Raw genomic sequence first — 25,267 nt, 5'->3', positions numbered from 1 at the left:
AAATATCCTTGTTTTGTTTTCTGTGATGTGAAGTGGATGGACTGGATTGGTCTGGATCACAGACATGCCAGGATGGAAAGCACTTGCAGATATTTTCAAATTATTTACACTTGGCAACTAAGCAACCAAATAGACAATGTGTATGACACCTGCCAAACTCAGTGTGACACTGTATCCCACAGGAGGGCACACATTTCCTCGGGCAGTAGCATGAATTAAGTGTGTCCTTGGGTGGCACCTTAACACATGAGAGAACCCAAGCACTTAGAACAAGTTGTCCACATGTGATACACACACATCTGTTTGCCTGGAGATGTGCTGGGCTCTGTTTCCACTGTGTACCAGAAGTACCCCAAGGACACCCTCCTGCAGCTTTGATATTTGTCTAAAAGCATGAAAAGTTGGATTGTGTGTGGCCAGGATTAACTAGGGACAGGATATAGTCTGTAATCTGGAGGAGTCAAGTGTGGAACACTCCGTGTAAACAGTCCCAACTGGCAACTGGCCCTGCTGAAATAAAACCAGATGCCTAGGGAGGGGGATTGAGCCAGTACAAGCATCTGGAGATACCTGGCAATCAGAATAACTCCTCAGCTTCCAGAACACCTTGTACCAGTGGGTTATTTAATCGCATCAATAAATTTGTTGAGGTTTTTGTTAGACTGATGGTGATGGTTTTTAAAAAGTAAAACTTTTACCATCTCCAGCATGCTGTGATGAGGAGTTTCATCACTTAATTACTCATTATACCAAGAGCCAGGTCTCTATGTCTGTAACCTGCAGTTCTGCAGCTCACTGCTGCACATGAAGCACAGAAGAAGGATCAGCAGTGACTGGAAGTGCTGTGGGCTTCTACATCTCTTCCCAGCACAGGAAATACTGTGCTTGTGGAGTACATGATGTCTCCTCCAAGACCTGGTGCAGCTGTCCAGCTTCAGGGTCCTGTCAGTGGACTGGACTTTCCCCACCCCTACAGCCATCCCTATTTAAAAGCTAGTAACAGCAGCACTCACTATTTGAGATTACTCCACGTTTAGGTGAGGGTGAGGAGGAGTTAGACAAGGTTAGGAATTAAAAGTGAGAATGTGGCTCCAAGTGCAGAGAACCAAAAATGCAGGATTATACCAGTCTTTAAGAACTGTAAAAAGTGGTTCTGATTTTAAAAGCAAGGTTTTGGTGCAGCAGTTGTTGTGAAGTCACCCTACCAACAGGGCTTATCTTTGAGGCTGTTCATGTGGTGTGCAGTGTGGAAGGAGATGGAAGCAGAACTTGCTGGTTTCTTCCAGCTGAGACAGAGAGCTGTGGGTGAGGCTGCACATTGCAGCAAAGTTGAATTTATAGTTCTTATACTCTGGTCCTCCCTCTCTTGTTCTGATTCTGTTGCTGGTCAGATCCCTAGCTGAGCTGACTGAGGTTGCTACTCCAGCAAAACCCATCTCAGGTTGTTCTCATACTGCTACTGAGATAAATCAGTGCTTGGAGAAGGTCAGCAAATCCCAGAGCTCCAGTGAGGTGAGCTGGAGCTCATATCCAGGTCATGGAGGAAAGTTTGCTGGTTTTGCCACATCCCTCCATGTGGCAGCAAACTATTAGATCAGATTAAACTGTCACATGTCACTTCACCTTCTGTTTTCTGTGGCTCAGGGCTCTGCCCATGTCCTGTCTTTCTCCCTGCTCACTGCCTGACTGCCACAACCTAAACTGAGCTGTAAACTGACCTAGTTTGACAGTGCCCTGCAAATGTGCCCCTGGGCCACATTCCATGACTCCTCTCTGGAACCACAATAATAAATGTGCTGCTGTCTGTTTCTGTTCCTTTTGTGTCTGACAGATTGACCAAAAACAGTTTGATAAAATCCTGGAGCTGATAGAAAGTGGGAAGAAAGAAGGGGCTAAGCTGGAGTGTGGGGGTCTTGCCATTGAAGACAGAGGCCTGTTTATAAAACCCACGGTGTTTTCAGAGGTCACTGACAACATGAGAATTGCCAAAGAAGAGGTACAGTACAAATCACTTGGATAAATGCTGCTTCAGAATAAAAACTAATGGTGATGGGGGGGATTCTGTCTGAATCCTTAATTTTTAATATAAATGAGTAAAAATAACTGACACAGTGGCACGCTGGAGTAATTATTTGCCCTGTAATTGCCTGTGACAGTGTAATGTGTGTTCTTGCTCCATTGCTTTGTAAAGAAGGAGTTGCTTTATTGCAGAAAGGTGGGAAAAGAACTCTGGGATCTGAAGCTGTTGAGGAGCAAAGGAATGGCCAGTGAAGGTCTCTGAAGCAGCCTTAGCATCTGAAACAATCCCAGATTCCATTCTCATGGCAAAATCCCCTGAGACTATTTCTTTCCTATATGAAAACATGGTCAAAGCCAGCAAAGTGCAGATCTAATACTCTGGCTTTCATTATTCATACGCAGAAATGTTGAACAAGCTGCATGTGATTAGATCCTGTGATATTCCTTTGAAATAGAAGTTAATCTACTTTTCATCGTGTTCCCTAATGGAAAATAAGTAGTTGCCAAAGTCTAACTGGCATTTGTAGTTTATAGTTTAGCCCAGTGCTTTTTATGGGGCTGTTTGCTGTTCACTCCTGGCAAGATGTTTAAATGTCTCAGATCTGCCACAGAATCTCTAAGGAACCTGGGAAAGATATCAGTCAGTCAGGGCATGAGTTACACGCTAAAAATAGAGAGAAAAAGGGCTGAAAATCCCATGACAGACCTTTTCTTAATGAACTGACTCCAAATCCCAAGCCATGATTCATGGAGCTTATCCAGTTTCATTCATTGGCAGTTTTGTTGCAAATGCACGTTCATCCTTTCCCTAGGATTGAGACTCCAGTTAGGCACCTGGATACCCCAAAACAAAGATATTTAGAAACCCTTTTATGAGCCTAAAAGTGCCCCAAATGAGTCTGTATTTCAATTTCAATGGGCTTTATTGTGCTGTGAGACCCTGCAGACTAAGAAAGGGCTCCACCGTTGATACTGTACCCAGTGAGTGACTCCATCCCAAAATTTGGGAAGCCTCCTGTATGCCTGTTGCCTTTACACTGGCAACCTGGGAAGCCAAATTTGTGGTCAAACACAGATGTGGTAATTGCACTGCATGCAAATAAAATGCATACAGTGACAAAATTAGGGTTAAAACCAAGGAAAAAACTTGCAGTCCTTGAAATAAATTAATTGTTACTTGAGTACACTCAGCTTCAGAGTTCAAAAGGAGAGTTATAAATGGAGTAAGGATGAATCATTTGTAACTTGTCCAGATCTAACTCTGCTTATTTTGATTGTTATAGATGATCCATTAGTTGTTGGATCTTAAAATATATTAACTACTAAACACATCACTGTGCTTACTTTGAAGTTTAATTAGTAGTTTTTAAGACACTCTATCAGTGACCCCTAGAAGGCTAAGATATAACTTTTTTAGTATATTATCCAAACAGAGCATCTGATTCCAATTACTTCAAAATTACCATGATTAGCAGATGCTTTGCTGTACTAAAGTTTAATTGATATGTGCAGATTTTTGGGCCAGTTCAGCCAATTATGAAGTTCAAGAGTATAGAAGAGGTGATAAGAAGAGCCAACAGCACCGAGTATGGACTCACAGCCGCAGTGTTCACCAAGAACCTGGACAGAGCTTTAACCCTGGCATCAGCTCTGCAGTCAGGAACAGTCTGGTGAGCAGGCTGGGAGCAGAGGGTGGGCTGGGGCTTTGTTTCCTGGGAGGGGAGAGAGATTTAGGACTTGCAACCATGTTGGTAAGAGCATGGTGCTAATAAGGTTGTGGGCTCCATCCCTGTATGCACTGTGCTTTTAAGAGTTGGACTTCACCATCCTTGTGGGTCCCTCCCAGCTCAGAATATCTGTGATTCTCTAAATGCTCCATAGTTCTTGATATTCTCCTCAGCAGCAACATCCATTCCTCAAAATAACGTGGTGAGGCCTAGACAGTGTGTCGAGAAATGGACTGGTTTTTCCTTCAGTTGATATTTCTTCATCAGGGTTGTAGTAAGTTCCACCAGATGTGCTGCCTTCCAAAATCCTGTATGTAGCAACAAGCAATTGTCATGATCTTTAGACAGCACCAGATGGGACTTTGCTGCACAAACCAGTATGGACAGTAGATGGCAACACTCCACTGTCACAAAGAAAAGCAGCTATATTTGCTTACAAAATTTCTTATTTTATATTAGAATTGTTTTAAAGATGGAATCCTGTTTTTGTTTCCTACTCAAGACAGGAAGTTGATCTGGTGTCTGATTTAGATGCATACAGAGGATTAATTTCAAGGGTTGGCACCAGAAGAATCTGCCTCAAATATTTACATAGAAATTGGATGTTAGGCTTTGAAGGATACATGTGCTGAACACACATGGAGGTGCAAACCTACAGCACAAGCCATACCTGTGCTCCATGACTTTCAGTCTTTTGGTCTTACTGGGATACTGAAGAAATGTCTGCATCAGCCTTTTCTACCAAGTGACCTTAGAAATGAGCCTAGTGCTTTTATTTTACTGTGACACAGTTGTCTGATGCAGTCCAAATGTTTTCTATACCTGGAAGCAGATGCTGGGGTCTGGTTTGGAGTGTTTAGACAGCTTTCTGAGTAAATATGTTCTTTTCAGAATGTGCTTAATAAATTAGGGAATAGCTTGGATTATTTATTTTAATCACAGCTCTGAACATGGCATAAATTCCAGCTCAAGCATGAATGGCTTTGCCATTAGAGGATATGAAGTGAGATGTAGGTCAGACTGAGAACCATTCAGATGTTTTCTGTTTCTGCAGCAAAACAAGATTTTATTGCTAAAATCTGATTTCTCAAGCGACTGAATTGTATAAAAGAGAAAACGGAGAGGTTTCAGCCTTTTATTGTATTGTTGCTGTTGTCATCATCTTGCCTCCCCTTGGTATTGAATTGTCTTTTTAAAATTGATGTTTTTATTGCAGGATCAACTGTTACAATGCGCTCTATGCACAGGCTCCTTTTGGTGGCTTTAAAATGTCAGGCAATGGCAGAGAGCTGTAAGTTTTGCTCAATATTTTGTTTCTGTGTGGGTGGTAAATGCAATAACATTTGTGACTGTGAAAACACTGTTGAATTTGCTTTTAAAGTTTAATCAGGCTTGCAGCATGCTGCACAGGGAGGTGCTAAGCCAGTAGAGCGTGGATGTAAAGCACTCCTTTAGGAGCACCTTCATCTGCTTTATAAGCTTTTAATAGCTCCAGTTCAGCCAAGTCCACTTGGAAGCATTTTTCCATACTAGTTAGATTTTTAGATGAAGGGAGAAGTATGGCACCATGGCTGGGGACAATGGTATCAACCCCAAACCTGCCCCATCTTTCCATGGTGGTGTCTGTGCCTGCCTTGGCTGCTGTATCCTTGCTCCTTGTTGGGCCTCTTCTCGTGGGAAGGAATGATCTCCCAAATCATTGTACATTTCACCTTCCCAGCTTGCTGCTAAATTACAGAAGAACCCTCTTCCTTGCATGGCCTGTTGCCATGGGGCTACCAGACATTTTGGCTCTAAATAGTTACTAAAGCTGAAATTTTTAAACCAAGGTCACCCCATGACTTAGATGCAGAGATAAGACATTGTTTTAAATCTTAATTTTCCTCTTGTATAGGACGGAGACTTTCTTAGGCCATTCAGCATACTCCTCAGAGGAACCTAACATACCTTTTCTATCACAAGCCAGTTTTAATTCCAGAAACCATTTCTAGTAAATGTTCTGGTGCATCTGCTGCTCCAAGACATTCAGATGCCTCACTTGCTTGCTAAGCACAGCAAATAAATGAATCCTCAAATGGGACACAGATATATATTGAGACCTTATGGTTTGCTTTGCCTGACTGCCTGACTAATTAAAGGATATCAGAGGTTTATCCCATGGGCAAGGCATGGGAATAGAGCCAGTTACCATCAACCAAAACATAATACAGTGGCGGGCTCTCTCACTAGTATGCATTTCTGGAGCAACTGTGCCCTCCTGATGACACAGTATCTTGTAGATAAAAGCTTTTTTTTGGTGAAAGAAAACTTTTAATTGTTGTCTAAGCACCAATAACTGTGTGTGCGTGGCTGTCTCTTGTATGGCTTCTCACAGCAGCACTCAGTTTTCATTAGGCAGAGTCACAGGTGTCATCTTGTGGGTTACAGTGGCCAAAGCACGTTTCTTTCACAGCAGGGTGTCATTGTATGCACTTATGTGCATGTGCTTGGTGGTTATTAGAAGTGCTGGGACAAATCAATAGCTGGTGTGAGCTGGTTCAGATCTGTTTTTAATGACCTGATGTCACCTACAGCAGCTGTTCAAATGCACATGTGTAGAAGTCTCTTCTCTCTCACATTAACATGCTACAATTGTTTGTCCTTTTCCTCCTCCCTCTTCTTTTGCAGTGGTGAATATGCTTTGGCAGAATATACCGAAGTGAAAACAGTCACCATTAAACTCTCCCAGAAGAGTCCATGAAAACAGGAGGCCTAAAATGCTGACACTCTGAATGTGACACCTGGGGGACGTGTTCAGAGCAAGGGGGAGGGGAGGGGGAGGAAGGAAAATGGAAACACCTGTCTTTATTCCTCTAGAAACACTGAATCTACTGGACTCCATTTTGCCAACTGGCTCTTCAAAAACTGATTTACCTGACCCTACTGGCAGTACACACTTGTACTGTACAAGTCCCTGGCTGTACATCTGCCTGCTCCCTGTGACTGAAATGCTGGTTAGTCACAGTGTTGGCAGGAAATCTGCTTCCAAACTGCACCCCTGAAGGACGTGGACATCGCTGGCATGTTAGAGAGACTGCTGGTACCATCACTGGTATTGGCTAGTACCTTCAGAGGCACCTGGGTTTCCCTTGGCATAGATGGACTCGAGTGGTAGGGTTAGAACAACTTGCCTGGAGCTGGTGGAGTTAGTGTGAAGATTGCAGCTGGAGTTTGGAATGGGAGTGCAAGCTTTCTTGGAAGGATCTGTAAGGAAATTCTCTTTGAAAGAGCTGTCTTGGTCTCTCTAAAGATATGTGCATTCTCCATACTGGTGATATTCTAGCCCTGAATGAGATGTGTGGGAGTTTCCTAGAGGACTCCTTTGGGGCCAGTATTTCACCCAACAGAGACAGACTTTCAAGTGCCCTTGGAACCTGATGTTTGGGTGTGCACACACTACACATGCTGCAAATGCAAGTTCCTGACTTGCTAAACCTCCTGGCTCCCAGTGAGTCACAGCTGTATCTCAAACCTTCACTATAGCACTTTTCTCAAGAGGATTTTGCACTGCACTTACCGTGGTGACACCAAGTTGGATGCTGAGCATGTAGCATGGTAGATACCCCACAGAAAACACCCCACACCAGTCCTTCTGAGCTGGGGGAGGGAGCAGAAGAGCTGCAAGAAACTGTCCTGCTCTCTCTTTGCAACTTTCAGGCTTTGTGACCATCTCTTTGGTTTTTGAGCCAGGGCTATTATTAGAGAGTAAAACTTATAAGCTCTTCTCATGTTTCTTTATCCTATATGAATGTAGCTTAAAATACATTTCTGGAAGTGCAGTATGGAAAGGCAGGTGCTCCCAAGCACACCCTGAGTGCTAAAGAGGAGGGTGTACAGGCCACTTACCATGGAATAAGCTATGGCTGGACTTGAGTGTGGCAGCAGCTTCACAGTCACTGTCCCTGTGAGTGCTGTCATCTCGTGGCCAGCACAGAGCAGCTGATCCTTCACTGAGAAAACAGCTACCTTGGATTGTCCCTTGCTCACAGCTGTCCATGGAGTGGCTGCCACACCAAGTTCATGCCTTGGTACCTCCTGCAGTAACTTTTTTGCATGCCCAGACATTATTATGGGATTAATTATCATAAGATTAATGACAAACCACATGCTGACTTCAGTTCCTGGGTTCACTGCTTTCCCTCCTCCTCTCCTCCTGACTCTGCTGGAGAGCCCTGGCAGAGGCACAGCCAGTCCCACATCTACAGGAGCTGTGAGTGTGCAGGAGTTAGTGGTGACAGCTTGTTAGGAAGTTCAGCTGATCCCTCTGGGATTGTCCTCTGAGAACAAACCCACCGAGGTTCCTTATGGCTTATCAGCACATCTCCAGGGAGCACTGATAAGGATTGCTGCTCCAGATGTCAGAGCTTGAAGCAGAAATGCAGGTCTAACCTCTCTTCTCTGCTGCAAGCCAGGATTTACCCAGTACCTTCCTTTGCTCACAGATAGGCTCAGACAGCAACAAATTCTGTTGCATGAGTGGAGCTTTTTTTGGAGGAGGAAGGAAGGTGGGTGGCGATAAGTAAGGAAAAAGTTTGCATGAGCCTAAACTTCCTTATTAGTTGGTGAATGTTGAAATTGCACTTCAACACCACTTCACTTCTGACATGACATACCTCCAACAGTGTAACTAGGTGCCTGTCCTCCCATGGGCTGTGACAGGTAAATCTCCCCATCCAGTGATGAAAATGTCCTCCCTTCCCCATGAAAGGCCAAATGGGATCATTGTAAATAAGTTTCTATTTTTGTAAGACACTTAAGAGTGCAAACATCTTCTCAGACAAACATTTTACTCTTGCCTACCTGAGGGTTTTCTACCTGTCAGACAGTAGGGAGGTGAGGCAAACAGTAAAAGGCTGGTTATCTTGATGTATCTCTGTATTTTTGATAAACAGTGGTGGAAACTGAAATAATCTGAAATTCTTAAGTCCTACTCTTCTGGCTTTATATGTATGATATATATTTCACTTTTTTCCCCCCTTATCAAGTTTTTAAAAAGTCAATATATCTCTTATTGTATAAATCAGGGTTTGACTCTACACACTGAATTTTCTAAGTTATATAACACTAGACACTAACTTTAAAATAACCCCTTAGAGGGTATATATATTCTTCCATTGCACAGTAAGGCTTTCATATTAAATACTAGTTGGGTTTTTTTAAAGAAAAGAACTATATTTATAAATTAGGATGCAGTTAATCTAATGTATTTTTATAGCTAAAGGTACATGAAAATGCTATGTTTAAACCTCATGTATATATTTAGACTATGGATATCTTTTTTGTAATAGTTCTTGTTCCTAATAAATTTATAACTTTGTGAAACAGGTGTGTCTGAGGATTCAGTATCTCACTGGGGGATTGTGAGGGAATCTGCACTGAGATTAATTTCTGCAATTTGGGAAGAATTAGCCGATTTTAAAAGAGTGTGGTCAGTGCTCTAAAAAGAAAAGCTTGAGTTGTGCCATTTACCATAAGCAGAGGGAGGAGAGCAGAGCTACAGCTGGCATTGGATTTTTTTGGATGGATCCTCTTTTCCTTGTGAGGTGAGCCTAAAAATGAAGTGTTTCAAGACACCGTGGCTCATGCAGCCAGATAGGGCTTCCTGCCTTGGTCTGGCTGCTTCCTAAACCCCTTGAGACACATCCACTAGAATGGCTCTGCTGAATGTGTTCCCAGTCCTGTTTTATTTCTCTCATCTGCAGTGTAGATACAGAGCAAGAACATTCCATTGTCTTTTAACTCCCTTCCCATCTGATGTGTGAGAAATTCCTATTGGCTCCCTACACAGGCCAAGCCAAACTCCTTCAATTTTCCACTTGCTGACAGCATCACTCAGAAGCTTTCAGACTCCAGAAAAGGTAAGGCTGGAGATACAAAGGCATTACTGTGAGTGACATAATCAATGGAGACATAAGGAAGAGTGGGATGAGATTTGGGCAGGGAAAAAAAGGGGGGAAATTAGCTTGAATATGTGGGTAAATTATTACCAGGGGAAATTAGAGGCTCTATCATAATAGAGGAAAAAGAGTTATTTTAGTGTGTTTTCAAACAATTGTGATAAAAAAGGTGTAAGAAAGGTCTGGCTAAGAGCTGGGCTGTGAGGCATGAAAGGCAGCAAGCTGGGTAAGAGGAGGAAAGGGTGCTAAAAGCAAGTAACACTGTTTTTAGCTGTTGTCGTATCGAAAGACAATGGTATTGGTACGTCCTTGCTTTCTATCTATGGCTGCAGCTGGATGCAGATTTATTGGGACCTGAACACAGGTAAATGCACTGATGTAGACCCCTTTATGTCTCCATAATCATCCCAAGAAGCACTCAGGCTGCAGCAGCCGTTCTGCAAATGCACATGACTTTTTCCATCCTCAAGTGACCATCCCTGACCCATTGCTAGGTACAGACCAGGGAAAAAAAACATCCTCTGTGTTTAATTTACAGACTCGCTATGAATAGCAAAGCAAAAGGCGTGCAGAAATGGTCTCTTCCTAGGGAAGTGGAGCGATGCCTGGCTTGTCAGAGCTCCTGGAGAGGAATGGGTCAGCGCAGGGGAAGGACTGCACACCAACATCTGACTCCTTCCGAAGAGAGGGGGCAACCTCGCTCTGCTCTTCCAACGAGGACCAAACTCGCCGCGCTCCGGGGAAGGAGCAACTTTGAAAGTCATCGCTGTGCCTGCTGCCGCGGTAAGGCCCTGCCGGGACCACGGGCAGCGCTTCGGGAGGGCTCTGCTCCAGCCGCCGCCACTGCCGGGCTGGCTTTTCCTAAAAAACCCAAACCGCGGAGCCTGAGGGCTGCCCGGGGCTGGGGAAGGAGCTCCATCCTCTCCTCCTGCGGGCCAGCCCTGCCCTCGGAGCAGGCGAGGGGCCGTGCCGGGGGACTCGCCCTTGGCCGCGGCGCCGGGCCGGGGGCCGGAGGAGGAGCCGCTGTCCCGCTGCCTTTCCTGCCGCCTCCCTCCTCTCCCGGGCCGCGGAGCGAGGCGTGCGGGCGGCGCCGGGCGAGGAGGAGGAGGAGGAGGAGGCGGCGGTGGCGGCAGCGCAGGGAGCGCCGGCCCGGGACACGGGAGGTACCGTGGCTTTGCTGCCGCTTCTCGGGCACCTGCCCCGCCGCCAGGGCAGTCGGCACGGGGGACTCGCCGGGGCCTATCAGGTGGAAAAGGAGGGGGAAAACGCGGTTTTTCTAAAGGAAAATGAAAGCTCGGAGGGAACTTTGCGCGGCCGCCCCGCCCGGCGGGCTCGGGGAGAGCGGCACTCGCCGTGAGGGGAAGGAAGGCCCGCCGCGGCGGCTGGGGAGTTTGTGAGCTCCCAAATCGGGGGACAGCGCCTGGTGTCCCCCTGCCGCCTTCCTGCTGTGGCAGAATGGGCTGGCTGGGTGCTCGCTGCTCGCCCAGGGAGAGAGGATGGTGTCGGGGCGGGCAGGGGGACTGTCCTGGGCTGGCACTGCAGCCCCAGGCTGGCCGTCACCCCGCCCGCTGTGACCGCAGGCGGGAGAGGATCTCTGATCCGTGGGGATGCCCAGCCCAGGTGGGATTGTCCGATACAACAGGTGGTTTCAGCAAAGAACTGAAGTTAGGGCAAGTTTTTTTGTGACTCGGGAAGCGATTTCGGGCAAACCAGGATGTTTCTGTGGCCTGGCTGCTCTGAGGCACGATGCTCACGGCAGGGCTGGTGGAGTGCAGGGGTGATGGTTCAGCTATGGGCAGATGTGCTGGGGCAGTACAGGTGTCAGGAATGTGTGAAACGGGATGTAAATCCCATTTTCACGTGTTCAGGTGTATTCTGCATGATTCAGCTCCTTCTGAACGAGATTCTGCAGAGCACACAGGCTCTCTAAATCAAATCCATGTGTGGTGTTTGCGCGTGTTACAGTTGTGTGCACCTTGCTTGAGGTAAAGCTTGAGGTAAAGCTTTATAGGTTGCTTCTTTTTTGAAAATTATATACACAAAGGTCCTGAAATACGTAAAGTCTGCTTCCATGGGTGCTGTGTGGCAGTAATACACATGGTACAGCATTCAGTTACTTGCAGCTAAAGGGAACTGATTATCAAAACCACACCACTGTTTTTCCTAAAAGTTGTTTTTCCTTTCACTTTATACGAGGAAAGTTTCGGCCTGAGGAATAAGCTGAGTAGAGAGCTGAAAATCAGCAGTGGGATAGTTTTCAAGCCCCAGTGGTCCACACTGACCCCTGCTCAGTGTTTCTTGTACAGCTGTGGATGCACATGGTTTGTCCGTGTCTGAGCAAGGAAATGTCTCAGAAAGCATCACCTGCTGCAGAGAGCTGGGGGATAGAGTGTGTGTGGAGAAGTGTTTGCTCTCACTGGAGCTGCTCAGTGCATCCAGGGCACAGGGGAGGCAGCTGCTGGAAGAATCACATCCCCTCCATTGTCAGAGTTAACAGCCTGGACAGCTCTGGGGAGGTGTGAAAGCCACCCTGACACCTCTGCTGGGGTGTCACACCCATGGCGTGGAGGGATGTGTGGTCCCAGCACTGCAGCTCCTCCTGCCAGTGTGGTCAAGGGAAGCTCAGACCAGGAGAGAAGCTGACTCTGGTGGGAACATGGCACATTGCAGGGCAGAATTCAGTCCTCCACCAACGCAGCCCAGTTCACCAGTGTGTGGGCTTGGATCTGGGATTAGGGATCACCTCCATCTCAGCTTCCTGCAGCATTTAGTGCCCAGAGTGAGGCACAGGGGTGTGAGTCTTTGTTGCTGCTGCCAGGCACCACAACGTCAGGTTCAGCAGAAGCTGAGTGCACCTAAAATTCATATATTTGCCTAGAAACAACTGAAGTAGGATGCAGTGATTTTTAATGTTGTTGGCTGGTGGTTAAAACCCAGTGCAAGGAGGGAGGAGTGGAAAGCTTCCTGGATAGTGGTGATGGATCAGCATATTTTCATATTCCCCTTGGCTTTTGATCCCTGCTCAGGAAGTCAGCTCTGCTCAGGGAGAGTTAGGGATGAACTCAGGCCCTGCTGGCTGGAGTGGGAGGTGAGTTATGAGCTTTGCTGGGCTAGAGCCTCAAATCAAAACTTCAGCATCACACACCAGACATGAGAAGAGCCAGTAAGAGTCAGTTGAGGGGCATCATGTTACATCTGAGAGGCGGTTACTGACTGAAACTGAAAGCAGAAAATGAAGGAGCTCTGGTGCTGGTTGGACACACACTGCAAATCCTCCAGTAGTTTTAACCTCTGTACGAAGAGGCTGAAGGGTGGGTGTGCAGCTGTGGAAAGGGAAGGAGTTGGAAATGCCTTGGAGACTGAGCTGTGCAGTTTTCTGCTGCCTGTTTTGCCAGGCAGTTCACAAGAAGCTAAACTTTAATAGCTCCTAAAGGCCTGATATGCTTCCCTGAATGTGTTTGAAGAAGCCTGATGCTTCCAGGGTCGGAGAGTTCTCTAAAAGGAATGGTCAGAGGGGACAGGAGCTGGTGTGTTTCTCTTTGCCCTCTTCTCTTTTCTACAGAGGATTATCTCAGTATTTTTCAGTTTCTCACAGTCTTACAAGGGCTGTGGTTGTCTTTGTGGATGGGAAAGGTTTTGAGGTTGCATTTAGGATTTTTCCAGCTGCACTGCAGGGTTTCAATGCTCTGCTTTTACACCAACTTGTGGAGAATCTGAAACTGCAGCTGTGACCCCTGCCCACCCCAGTGTCCTCTGTCCAAAGACTGAGCAGCTTTGGTGGTGAAAAATTAGGAACATTATCTTTCTGTAGTGCAGAAATTGTTAGTCCCCTCTGTTAATTCACATTATGCTCTTATCAAAGCTATTATGAAAATAATTGTATTTACAGGATGATAAGTGCATTTCTGCAACATAACATTTAAACAACTGTGCTAAGAGTGGAGAGGAGTTAACATTTCACAATTTCTGTAGAAGAATGATTAATTTGTTCTGTTGTTTATTTTTAAACAGAGTAAATGATGTTTCTTCAGGATGGTGCTCACTAGCAGCCTCTGCTCCTGCATTCACATGGTGGGAATGGCCCAGCTTTGACACCACTGTTCAGTCTGAAGTGCTGTGGAAAGTTTGTCTGTGGGACCTTCACAACTGCAACCCAGAATGTACTGGTGTGTGGGAACTGAGGAATCCGCTGTTTGCAGGGAGAGCAACATGGATCCACAAAATGGTAAACAGGAGGATTTCTTTTCTTTTCTTTCCTGTCCAGATCAGGAGCAAAACATTCTAACAGTACCCAGCTGCCACTGGGCTTTGATGAAATTTAAAGGTGTGAAAGTTTTTTAAGCCCTAATCTTTGAAAATTTACAGTCTAGAACAAGGAATTTTACTTTCAGGGAGGGTGATGTTGAACTACTGAGGAGGTAAGAATAGCATTCCCCTGAAGATGGATGTTCTCCAAAGGCCTACGGAATTAGTCAATATATGTATCACGTCTCACCAGTTCCTAAATATGTTTTACAAGATCTGTGCTTTTTCAGCGTGTGAATGCAAATATGTTCCCAGTCACTGATGCAATGGGTATTCAGGGTATGAAAGCTGCTAAAATCAGAGCATCGCTTCTCAGCCTGAACAGATATTAACCTGCTCCAGTTCTACTGTCAGCTCCGATTCAGTGGCTCGCAGTGATTTAATGTTGGGCTAGATTAGAAGGTTTGTGTTTATGTAATAAAGAAATTCCCTTTTCGGAAGGGACATATGCTTCAGGTTGCTTCCTGTGAAATTTTTCTTTTTTTCCTGAGCAGCCAAATTATTTTTGGATGGTTTCTCTCGCTGCAACCCTCAGCTCCCAGGCACTGCTGCGTTTCTCTGAGTCAAACCCCAGTTATGTTTCTGCAGCAAGAAATAGCCTCCTGCTCTTGTGTAACGGTGTTCCCCCCTTGCAGCAAGTGCTTCATTAGGAGGCAGCATCTGCGTTTGAAGTGTGGGAAGAAGGTGTGTTTGACGCTTTGTAGTGAGTAAGCAGGCTTCAGCAGAAGCTAATGTTTTTGCAGCCTTATTTTGGATTTTATCAGCAACTATGAAGCAAAACCTGATAGTTTATTCAGAGGCCTCCTTGTCTTGTTTGAAGACGTTTCTCACCAGCGTCACAGGGAGCTCTGGGAACTCTTTCCTTTCTCCGTATGTATTCTGCTTGTTCTGTGATACTGATTTTTCTGTTTGCCTTTGCTTTTGGTAATTAGCATTGTACCTTTCTGTAACACTTGGTTATTGAATATTCTTAAAATTCTTAAATTCTATCTTCTGAGTTTCTCTCTGGAAGAAATTATCTCCACTTGAATACTAAGCTATAAACCATGAGAAGAATTTTAATCTGCGCTTACAGTTTGCAACTGTTTCGAATTGCTAAATTTTTGTTCTGCAGTAGTGATCTGACAAGTTTTCTCACTGTTTAAAGACACAGTAAATAAATGATTGTAGGAGTGAATAATGAAGTGAAAAGTGGAATAGTTATATTGTCTGCATTTTGAGTTCAGTATTTTTTCTGAGAACTTTATTCCATGTTGCTGTTATGTAATTATATTCAGTTAAACTGGTTAGTTGGAAGCATGCAAATCTCAGTGGTAGACTCATCTATATGGATATATCTGGGTTATATTACAACAGCCTACAGTGTTGGAAAACTGGCAAAGGGATCCTTGCAAAGCTTAAGATCCCTGTACAAGGCACCAGTACTGCCTTGGTGGATTTGCTCTTTATAAGGGTATTGAGCATGCTTAAACTCATTGTTATTTCAGGATTGTTTGGGTCCTGCCAAGAATAATTGTCATTAGCTAACTGGTCCACTCCCGGAGTTAGCTGGTCCTTGTTCTGAGCTCGGATCCCATTTCAGGGACTGAGGCAGAGCACGGTGACTCATTCAGCCTCCACATGGGAACCCATTGTTTACACTCCTTTAGGAACAATGTGGCTGCAGCCTCCTGCTCCCATTCAGAGGGAGCTGCTGCGAAGGGGAGTGAGATCCCGGATCATTTCTTTAATGCCGACGACCTCATTAGTGCTCAGAGCTTGGAGTCTACTTTTTTCTTTCAGGCAGGAGGGACCGGCATGTGGCTGTGTGGAGTTTGAGCAGGGGCTCCTGATGGGTTTGGTTAGATCAGGGGGGCTGGAGGCACCTTCCAGAGGGTCCCTGTGCACTGTCATTATCTGAAACCTTAGGACCTTTTAGGAGTTTTTTTCCCCTGACAGCTGTGAAACCCTGGCCAGTAGTATGTGGGGAAAAGGTTCACTGCATCTTTGTTAGTTAGAAAATGTAACAGAGAACGCAGGGGCTCACCTTGCTCAGGTGTCTCCTCTGTTGTTCCTCCCGGTTGCCAGTGATTGTCCTGTATCCCAGCAGGATGCCAGCTTTCCCTGTATCCCAGCAGGATGCCAACTTTCCCTGTATCCCAGCAGGATGCCAGCTTTCCCTGGGATTGAGGAATTCTCTGTCAGAACTGGTTGCTGTCTGCCCTCTGGGGATGGTGCTGGGTTTGATTTAATGGTGCTGACCGAGCGCTCGGAGGGGAAATGTCACTGGAGCTCAGGATGAGGCTCCGTTGTGGCTGCACTCAGCATCTCTCTTCCCTCCTCAAACCCTGCTTCCCCTCTCCTGGCTTTGCTTATCTTGTCCTAATTAAAAGAAACTGAGCAGGGATATGGGGGCGGCTGCAGTCTCTCATGAAGCACAGAGTTTGGTTTTTTTAAACTTGGTTAACGAGCTCTGCATAATGTAGAGGAGGTGACATAATATGAATTTTGTAGGAAATACAATGGAAGCCCAAAGGCATCACTTTATGAATGTGTAGAAAATCATAAAGATTCAACTCCTTTCTATGGGCTGATTGGTTTCTTTGAATCTTATGAAATTTCACAGCTAGGATTTAGTTCTGGTATGATTTTCTAGGAGACAATTCCTCAAAGGTAGAGGAGAGCAATCATTGTCTTCTGAAACATAAGGGTACTTCTGTTAAAGAGCTTATCTCTCTCTTACTGTGAATTTTATTCGAAGTCACAGAGCATTCATATGCCAGTGCTGTGTGTCTCAGAGGTGGGATTGGATTATCCTTCAAACATGCCAGAGGGTGTCTCTTCTCTCCTGCTAAATCTAGAAATGAGCATTGAGAAGAGGTGTTATGTTGAAATGTATCTGACATTACATAATTAGGAACAACAATGCTGAGGAGAAGTGCTTGAAACTTTATAGGAGCTTTGCAGTTATTAACTAACTTCGCAGCTTCTCTTGAGGCAGATCAGATGTAACTTGGTGACTTTCCACTGTCCAGGCAAGCACAGATGGACATGGACAGTGTGCCTGGAAAAGGGCATATTACGTGAGGGAGCAAACAAGTGACCAGAATAAATTACTCGAGTTGTCATTTGGAGTGGACCAGAGGCCCCTAAAGCTGTGCTTTGCAAGTGCTTTGGTGACCCTGTGGCTCACAGGGCTTTCTATTTTATCAGAAAGAAGCTGCCCACAATGGCAGTGACCTTTGCAACCCTGCCTGGGCCATGGCTCAGCTCAGGTCTGACTCAGAGGGGAAGCTGCTGCCTGCCCTGCCACTTCCTGAATCCTGGAAAAGGCTGCAGTGTGAGTAAGAGCTGAACTGGAAAAGTCAAGGAATCATTTATTGAGAGGGACTGCTCAGGAGCAAGTGCAGTTTATAGGGAAAGTTTCACAGCAGTTTGAGAGGTGACAGCTCAAGGTTGGCCAATAGCAAGTGGAGCAGTTTATCCTCCTGGGACACACTGTGTGCCTCCAGCCTTGCTCCTGGTTGGCATCAGGGCAGGATATGTGCAGATGTGGCCTCAGTGATCCTGATGGGTCCCTTCCAACTCAGCCTATTCTCTGATTCTATGATTTCCTTACAGTTAAGCACCACTGTTGCCTTAAAATGTGAAGAGCAGGAGCTTGCAGTGTGAATAGCTTTGTTGAGGAATCTTTTCTGCTGAATAGGGGAGGAGGGGAAAATCAGCACCACTGATATCACTTTGTTCCTCATGAAATCACCATGTAAACCTTAAAATCTTTCCATCAGCTGTGTGTGTGGACAGGACCAGCAGCTGGGCCTTGAGGCATGTTGTGCTATATAACAGGGAAAAAGTGCTCACAGCCTCTTGTCCTGCTTTTTCCATGCACACATCACCCTGTAGTAACATTACCCCGAGTTTTTTATGACAGTGTGGGGTGAGAAGGATGAGGAGAGGATCTGGGAGGTGAACTGAGCACACTGCAGAGCTGCAAAGTGTGTCAGTCGTGTGGAGTTCTCCATAATCAGATAAATCAGTCCTGAAGGTTTTCTGGTTTTCTTCCTGCTTGGTAAGCTGTGAGTAAACTTGAGTCCAAACAGCAAACTGAAAGGGTTCCTATGAGCTGAAAAAGCAGAAAATAGAACAGGTTTGTATGTGAGTCAGTCTTACTGCAGAGTGCCCTGCAGAAGGAGAAGTAGGAAATACTCAGCAGGAATAGGAAGTACACTAGTAAGGCAGTAATAGGCTTGTATTTTTAAATATTTAAATAAACTCTTCATACAGAAGTGGTGCAATCTCACCAGGGGCCAAGCTGCTGCAGAAGGCTGGTCTGCAGCTGAGCATGCCTGTGGTTAAACCTGCTCTCCTGTGCAGAGCTGGGTGTTACAACATCTCTCCAAACCCAACCTGCCTGTTCAAAAAGGGCAAGGAATGCTGAGGCATTTACAATTTTCCTGATAAAAACCATCAAAGCCAGCCTGCTCTTGAACTTGAGGGCTGCATCAAGGAGGGCAGAGCTGCTGGGAGAGCCAGTGGTGCAGTAAAGACCTTGGGAAGTTAATTGAGCAGAGAGTCTGACCTGAGAGCCAGTTTGATTTACAGGCAGCAGTAAAACATTGATCTTTAACTGAGCTGTATCTGGAATTATCTGCTGCTATATGGCTTTATTTTCCCACCTTTTCATTAAAATATATTTGTGGTGTATTACACTGAAATGTAACGTCTGACAACTCTATCAAGAAGCCTGAAAAAAAATAAAGATAAGGTGATAAGGCAGTAAAGAAAATCCTTTGCCCTTAGAACTTGTACACAGGGAGTTCTTTGCAATGTTCCTGAGGTGTGATTTATGAGGGAAATTTCAGGTGAGGGTTGATTCTGGGGTCATGGAACTGCTGTCCTCTGTTTCAGTGGGAAAAAAGCAATTGATAGTGTTCACACCAACCCAGCCTTTACCAGGCCTGTAATTGATTTATTGTTTTGACAGAGATGTTGCAGGTGATTTTATACTTGCATTGGGAAAATGCTATGAATTATGGGGTTTTATCCTCCCCAGAGCCTATGGGGGCCTTATCCAAAACCCATTAAAGTCTTTGCATTGACATAATGGGATCTTCAGGGATCCTTACAGCATTAAGTCTGTGGTTTGTTTGTTTTTTTGCTGCTCTGATCGATGAAGGAGCTGCCAGGGCTGTGCTTGCAGGATGCAGTGAGCTGGGAGGAACTCTTTACATTGCAGATGAGGGTGGGGGGGATGGATTTTATACCATTCAACTCCCAACCTGCTATATAAAATCACAGAATCATAGAATTTTTAAGGTTGGAAAAGACCTTTAAGGTCACTGAGTGCAATGTTCCCCCAGCATTGCCAAGCCCACCATTAAACTGTGTCCCCAAGTGCCACATCCACACAGCTTTTAAACCCCCCCAGGGATGGTGACTCAACCATGAAGTCTGTCTCTTAATAGGTTCTATTTCAGATTTTGCATCAAGTCAGGCTGATATTTAATTCCTTCTGTTAATCCAAGCCTGTGTGCTCATTAGTGGGTCAGCAATTGCTTATTTGCATGATTATGTATCACCACAGCAGCAGCTCTTTTATGTACACTGCTGATATTTTCACAACAGAAGTGTCTCCATGTTTTTAATTTGTGCCCTGCCCTCACTTAGAGGGATTATCTAAAAAGTCTTTAAGTTTTAGGAAAGGCTCTCACCCTTCCAAAAGCCTTTCTGCTCTGAGAGTCAGCAGTTGGTGTTGCTGGCAGGACTTGGGCTCTGCCATGGAGATGCACAGTGGGAAATTTGGGGCAGATCCTCTGTTTTGGCTCTCCCTCTCCAGCTGGAGAGCACAGCAGATCCCTGGTGAGCTTCAGGAACTTCTCATCTGCAAAGACAAGCCCTGTTAGTGTCACCCAGGGGTGAGGGAAAGGGTCAGTCTGCCACAGGCAGAGTGGGAGGAAGGAGGTGGTGGAAGGAGCAGGGAGCTGGGTTGGGAGCTGGAGGAGCAGCTCCATTTCCTCTCTAATAGTCAATATGTGGCTCCCAGGCATAAAGATTGGCATTTCAGATACTGCTGGGGAAAACTCAATCCCAGGCTGTCCCCAGCTCCTCTCTGTGCATAGCTGAAAATCATGGAAAAATAACGAACCAAAGCAGTGACTCAAACTAGAAGTCTGGATAAATTTAGCTCAAATATTCTTGGTATGTTTGTGGTCACTGTGGAAATTGCATCACTTCTTGTTTTAATGATCAAAATATTGCTTGGAAAACTGGCATGGCTACCCGAGAAGAGCTCAAAATGAAATCTTTTAAAAGCAAGTATGTCTTTGCTTCACCTGCAGTTAATTGGTTGTGGGGGTTGTTTGTTTTATTCCCATCTTGGTTAAGGAGTTTTTGGACTGGAGGTTATTGCTGCTTAATTGAAAAGCCACAAGGTTTTGAGCTGATACACTCTGCAGCATGATTATCTACTTCACATAAGAGTTCTGTCTGGGGAGTAGGATTCAAAAAGAGTGCTGGTAATTGCTGAAGACAAGACCTCCTCCAGAATCTGCCTGCACGTCTTTCTGTCTTTCACATCAAAGAGCCTTTGAAAATGCTTTTATTTTTGCATCAAACAGGAACATCTTTTTTTTTTTTTTATTAACACTAATGGACAGGATCCCTTTTCAGCTCTCATACACAGCTTGAAAAACAAAAAGCCTGGCTCCTTAAGCGAGGTTGTAATCTTGGTCATAATTCTCCCATGTTCTGCACCTTGGACCTTTCACACAGCTGTCAAGGTTATCCTCCCTCTGGGACAGTCTGTCCTGGAAGCATCTCAGAGTATCTTCTCCAGCTCCCATGGAAGCTGATGGAAATGCTCACTCTGAGTTCAGTAGAAGCTGGAGTGAAGCCTCACTTCCTCTGCTGTTTTGTGTGGTTTTTTGTTTTCTTTTCCAGACTAACCTAGCCAACTCTTCCCTTGACTCTGCTGTTGCCAAATTGTCCCTTCAAATCTCTTGATGCCAACCATATCCAATATCTTGGTCCCATTTTCTTTTCCTCTGCATGCAACATTTTACTTAAACTCATCCAGAATGGTTGTCTTAGTGATAAATGAGACGTGAGGGTAGCAAGGAGTATTTTATTAGTCAAGCAGGCACAGTAAAGAAGCTCACTGAACTGTGTCTAACGTGTACTAAGCTTGGATTTTGCTGCGTGGGATCCTCAAATCTCCTGAAAGGCTAACAAGGTTCAGAAGAAACCAAAGTTAGCCATGAAATTTTATTTTGCAAAGTTTCAAAGGAAATCCAACCTTGGTTTGGTTTCATGGGTAATAATTTTTGATTCAGTTGGACAGGAAGGGTCTCACTTGAGTCACCTTTCATCATGTAATCATCCTCTCTTTCCAGCTATGCTTGGAAATGAACACAAAGAAAATCCAGAAGTGTAATCGTACTTCTGAATGCTTAATGTATATCTCCAATTTAAAATTTGGAAAGCAAGAGTGGCATAGCTGGCCTTGCCTGCAAAGCACATTTCTGAATGATTCAAGCCGTTGGATGGGAACCAAATCACTGAGGCCAAAAGACAAAAATAGAAACTTTCACTCCAGAGCTGAGTCATTCTTATTTTCAATACACCATCCAGCTCTCTGGCCATTTGGAGCTCCCAATAGCTTTCCTTTGGGGGTGGAAGTTAACACCATCACTGTTCTCTGTGGTCTTTGCTGATCCTTTGCACCCCAAGGAGGGCACTGCTGGATGGATGTGGGGTATTCCCTCATCTCTGTGAGAGCCAGCATTTGTCCTGTGCTTACTGGAGGTCATCCCTGTCCCATTCCTTCCTTGCTCAGAAGGAATCACAGTCCTGCTCCTCTTCCACCAGGTACAGCCTGGAGCAGTGCAAGTGGTGCTGCAGAGCACAGGAGGAGAGGCATGTCCCAATCCCTTGTTCCTTTTCCATGGAGAGCTGCAGGCATCAGTAGTGACCTTGGATCTGTTTGGCACTTTCCAACATGATTTGCACTCTGCCATGATGGGTTTGTTCTGACAATCATATTCCAGTGTCATTTTTTGTGCTTTCTCTGACCTCATTGCCTTGCAGTGCCTTTGTGTAGCCCCTTTTGTACTTCAGCAAAGAATAATCAGCTCAGCTTCATTTTAACTTCTTGGACAATACAAATAATTCCCAGAGTCCCAGGAATGTGGGAGATGCACACACAAATCTACTGCTGAGATCTGGCAGTGCTGGCACTGCCCACTGATAGTGTTGAGTCCCAGTGTTACCAGGATTTGAGGCTTTTCTGTTCCTTCTTCCCTCATTATCCTGGATGATGAAGAAAGGATTGTGTAAGTGTGGAGTAAAGCCTTTGGAGGGGTCTGTTTCTCATAATTCCATTCTGGAGCCCAGTGAAAAGGCAGAAATCCAGAGCATTTTTCCACCCGGGACTTAATATTTTCCTTTCAGGTTTGCGTTAGCAAATGCTTTTTTTCCTTGCAGGTTAAGGGTGTTATAAATAGGAAATTTCCAGTGATTCTGGTGATAATTGGTCACTTTACACAACTGTACCTAAAACTGTCAGCATGCCCTGGATGCTTGCTGGAAAATGTTTAGTGCAGATCAACACGATGCATGTGTGGTGCTGGCATGTAAACAATTTCAAAATACTTCCAGAATCTGCAATAATAATGCAAAAGATCCCTTCAGAGCTGGATTTTTGCCTTTGAAGCATTCTTCTGTGTTTCATATCTGGTTTCTTTTAGGGTTGTAAGTCTCCTTTTGGGGCAGTGAGCATTGATTGTGAGCTTTGTTGTAGATGCGGGTGGCTTTCGTGCTCAATACATCATCTTTTCCAGTGCCTTTGGCAGGCAGACCTCAGTGCAGACCCACTCCTTTAATTAGCTGAAATAATGGATGTTTGGGGGAAATGGAACCACAGGAAATAGGCAGAAAAAGTGTGTGTGGAGTTCCCACTGTCCTGAGAAGCTGACATGTCCCTCTTGTTGTGGGAAATATTAATTAGGGTCAGAGGGGCCATGGCCCAGTTCTGGCACAGACTCTCCAGTGGGGATTTGGAACTTCCCAGATAAACCATCTTGTTCCCAATGTCTTCTCTCAGGGGGATTTATCAGTAGTTCTGGCCATTTTTGAATCCTGACAGGAACATTTTAAAGCAGAGTTGGTTGAGAACAAGCATTTCACCTAAATCTGAGAAAAGATGAAGTACAGCACAGGCTTCTTGCTGCAGGGTGGTTTTGAGGCAGGTTCTGGCTATGTGGGCAGGTGGGGGACACAAGAGATCTTGGTCTGCGGCTTCATCTTCTAAGAAATGAATGAATGAAATGAATGAACAGAATCTTTTATTATTTTTTTAAATGAAACCTTGAAGTGTCAGCTAATTAGAGAAAGAACACAAAAGATACCTTTGTTTCATAAAACATTTTTACTGACTTGGGCTGACTGAAAAATTAATTTCTTTATTTTTTATTAAAGAACCCAGAGTTTTGGATTTTTCTTCCTGGCTTGGGATGGGATTTTTCAGTATCTCAGACATATCCGGAGGACTGAAAAATTTTTCTTACCCATCTAAATGGGAAGCACAATGTAGGGCAGATCCATCATCCTTTGAAACCACTGGAGGCTTCCCGTTGGCTGCTGCTCAGTTTGTTAGCCTCAAGTTTTTCAAAACAGCAGAAGATGCATGAGGCTGTTGCACAAACTCAGAAATAACACGGCTTTCCATTAATTTTGCAAAATAGCTGGGTAAAGCTTGTGTGGAATAGTACTGAAAAACATTCAGCCCTACCGGCGAGTTTTCAAATGTTTGGAGGCACTGGCAGTAAATATTCAGCCCCTCTTCAACCTCATCTCTGTCCCATTTATTATTTGTGCTCTGGCAGCCCTCAGGAGTCAAAATGGCAAAAGATTAAGCTGGTAAAGGTTAGCTGTAGCCATCTGGTGCTGTTGAGGAATTAATGTCTGAGCTGAGCCTGGAGATGCAGCCTCCCTGCCCACCCCCATCCCCACATCCTCTGAACCAGAGGCTTGGATTTCGCTGTAATGGGACAGGAGATGAAAATATCTGTCAGGGCTCAACTGGAGTAGTTAATTCAGACAAAGGAGCAGGCAGCCAGCCGAGAGCCATTCCATCCAGTGGCCACTGCAGGAGCTGCTCGTGCTGGAGCAGAGGTGGGTGGTTATCAACCCCAGGAATTCACAGCTTAATTGGGCATCGCTGAGTGGGATGCTGTGTTAAAGCATCACCTTGGTTTGCTCCCGGCTCTGGAAATACCTGCACACATTATGACAAGGTCAGTAGCAGTTTTCAAGTTTTATTATTGTTGTAATTCTGTTTTAGGGGCAGGTTACCTTCCTGCCCTGATTTATCCTGTGTAAAGCATCTCATTTATATCTTTATCTGCTAAATAAAAATATCCTACTTAGTTGCCAAAGAACTGCTGGTTTATCAAAGGGCCTGATGTAGCATTTACAAACTCTTGTGAGTCTGTGTGTCAGAGATGCTGTGATTTGGGCTACAAAGATAATAATCATCTGTGCATTGTGCTGCTTTGTTATGCAGCTGTTTGCTGATTCACAGCACTGACCTGCAAACCCTCCCCTTTTACTGATGGCATACTGTCAATTTTGAAATTTTTAGAGGGTTTTTTTTTTCACCTGCTGTAATAATAAGGCCTGTGACAGGGTGTAACTGAATATGACCCTAAAATTCTCATGGTACTCTTTATTATTAATAAGGCTTGTTTTTATTTTGTTTCTCTGAGCTGGGTGAGCAGTCTGTTGCACTTTAAAAGTGATACCTTGTGCCCTTTTAATGGCAATAAAATAACACTGCTTTTTTGTTGATAAAGTCTGGTTTCGTTGGGATGTTTTTTAAAAGAAATTTAGTCTTCCCTTAGCTTTTATAAAAGCCTGTTACTGCAAAGCTGAACTTAAAAGGTGTTTCTGAAGTATAAAACATTGAAATCAAGAGAGAAATAATTCCAAAGTTAGTTGCTTTTGTACAAGCTGTTAAGTGGTGTGAGGAACAGATGATGGATGTGTTTTTAGTGTCAGCAAATGCCTCCCCTTTTCCCCTAACAAACAGCCGGGGTTTGCTCACAGCTTTTTTGGTAGAAAATAAGAAAAGAAGCTGTGGATGTATGGAGAGGTTAAACAAATATGATGCAGAGATGCAGAGGCTGAAGGAAAGGGAGTAAACTCAATGGCTTTATTTTCATAGACGTTCAAAGGTGTTAGAGAAAAGAACCCACCTCAATTCAAACATTCATTTATCTGCTTTTTGGTGCTGCTGTGGGGCTG

At 44.8% G+C, this 25,267-nt stretch overlaps 2 protein-coding genes across 5 annotated transcripts in view; both read left to right on the top strand.

Annotated features, from left to right (window-relative positions):
* The window catches only part of ALDH1A3 (aldehyde dehydrogenase 1 family member A3), a 34,163-nt gene extending 25,056 nt beyond the window's left edge, over window positions 1–9,107 (top strand). For both annotated transcript variants that reach the window (XM_085070347.1, XM_085070346.1), the window contains exons 10-13: window positions 1,832–1,996; window positions 3,532–3,689; window positions 4,963–5,037; window positions 6,414–9,107. In XM_085070347.1, the coding sequence (XP_084926473.1) occupies window positions 1,832–1,996; window positions 3,532–3,689; window positions 4,963–5,037; window positions 6,414–6,486 (471 nt within the window). In that variant the 3' untranslated portion in view covers window positions 6,487–9,107. The remainder of the gene's footprint in view (window positions 1–1,831; window positions 1,997–3,531; window positions 3,690–4,962; window positions 5,038–6,413) is intronic.
* Window positions 9,108–10,318: 1,211 nt separating this feature from the next.
* Window positions 10,319–25,267, top strand: part of LRRK1 (leucine rich repeat kinase 1) — a 70,099-nt gene continuing 55,150 nt past the window's right edge. Inside the window, exons 1-2 of one of the 3 annotated variants that reach the window (XM_085070344.1) lie at window positions 10,319–10,465; window positions 13,694–13,907. In XM_085070344.1, coding sequence (XP_084926470.1) covers window positions 13,841–13,907 — 67 coding nt within the window. In that variant the 5' untranslated portion in view covers window positions 10,319–10,465; window positions 13,694–13,840. Of the gene's footprint in view, window positions 10,466–10,671; window positions 10,929–13,693; window positions 13,908–14,612; window positions 14,858–25,267 lie in introns of those variants that run through there. The other 2 variants (XM_085070343.1, XM_085070345.1) reach the window with 2 other exon arrangements.

This window comes from Lichenostomus cassidix, chromosome 10 (genome assembly GCF_008360975.1).
Source record: "Lichenostomus cassidix isolate B80296 chromosome 10, HeHo_3.0, whole genome shotgun sequence".
Taxonomy (NCBI): Eukaryota; Metazoa; Chordata; class Aves; order Passeriformes; family Meliphagidae; genus Lichenostomus; species Lichenostomus cassidix.
The sequence above is the reverse complement of the archived record's forward strand: the minus strand, read 5'-3'. Positions and strand labels throughout refer to the sequence as shown.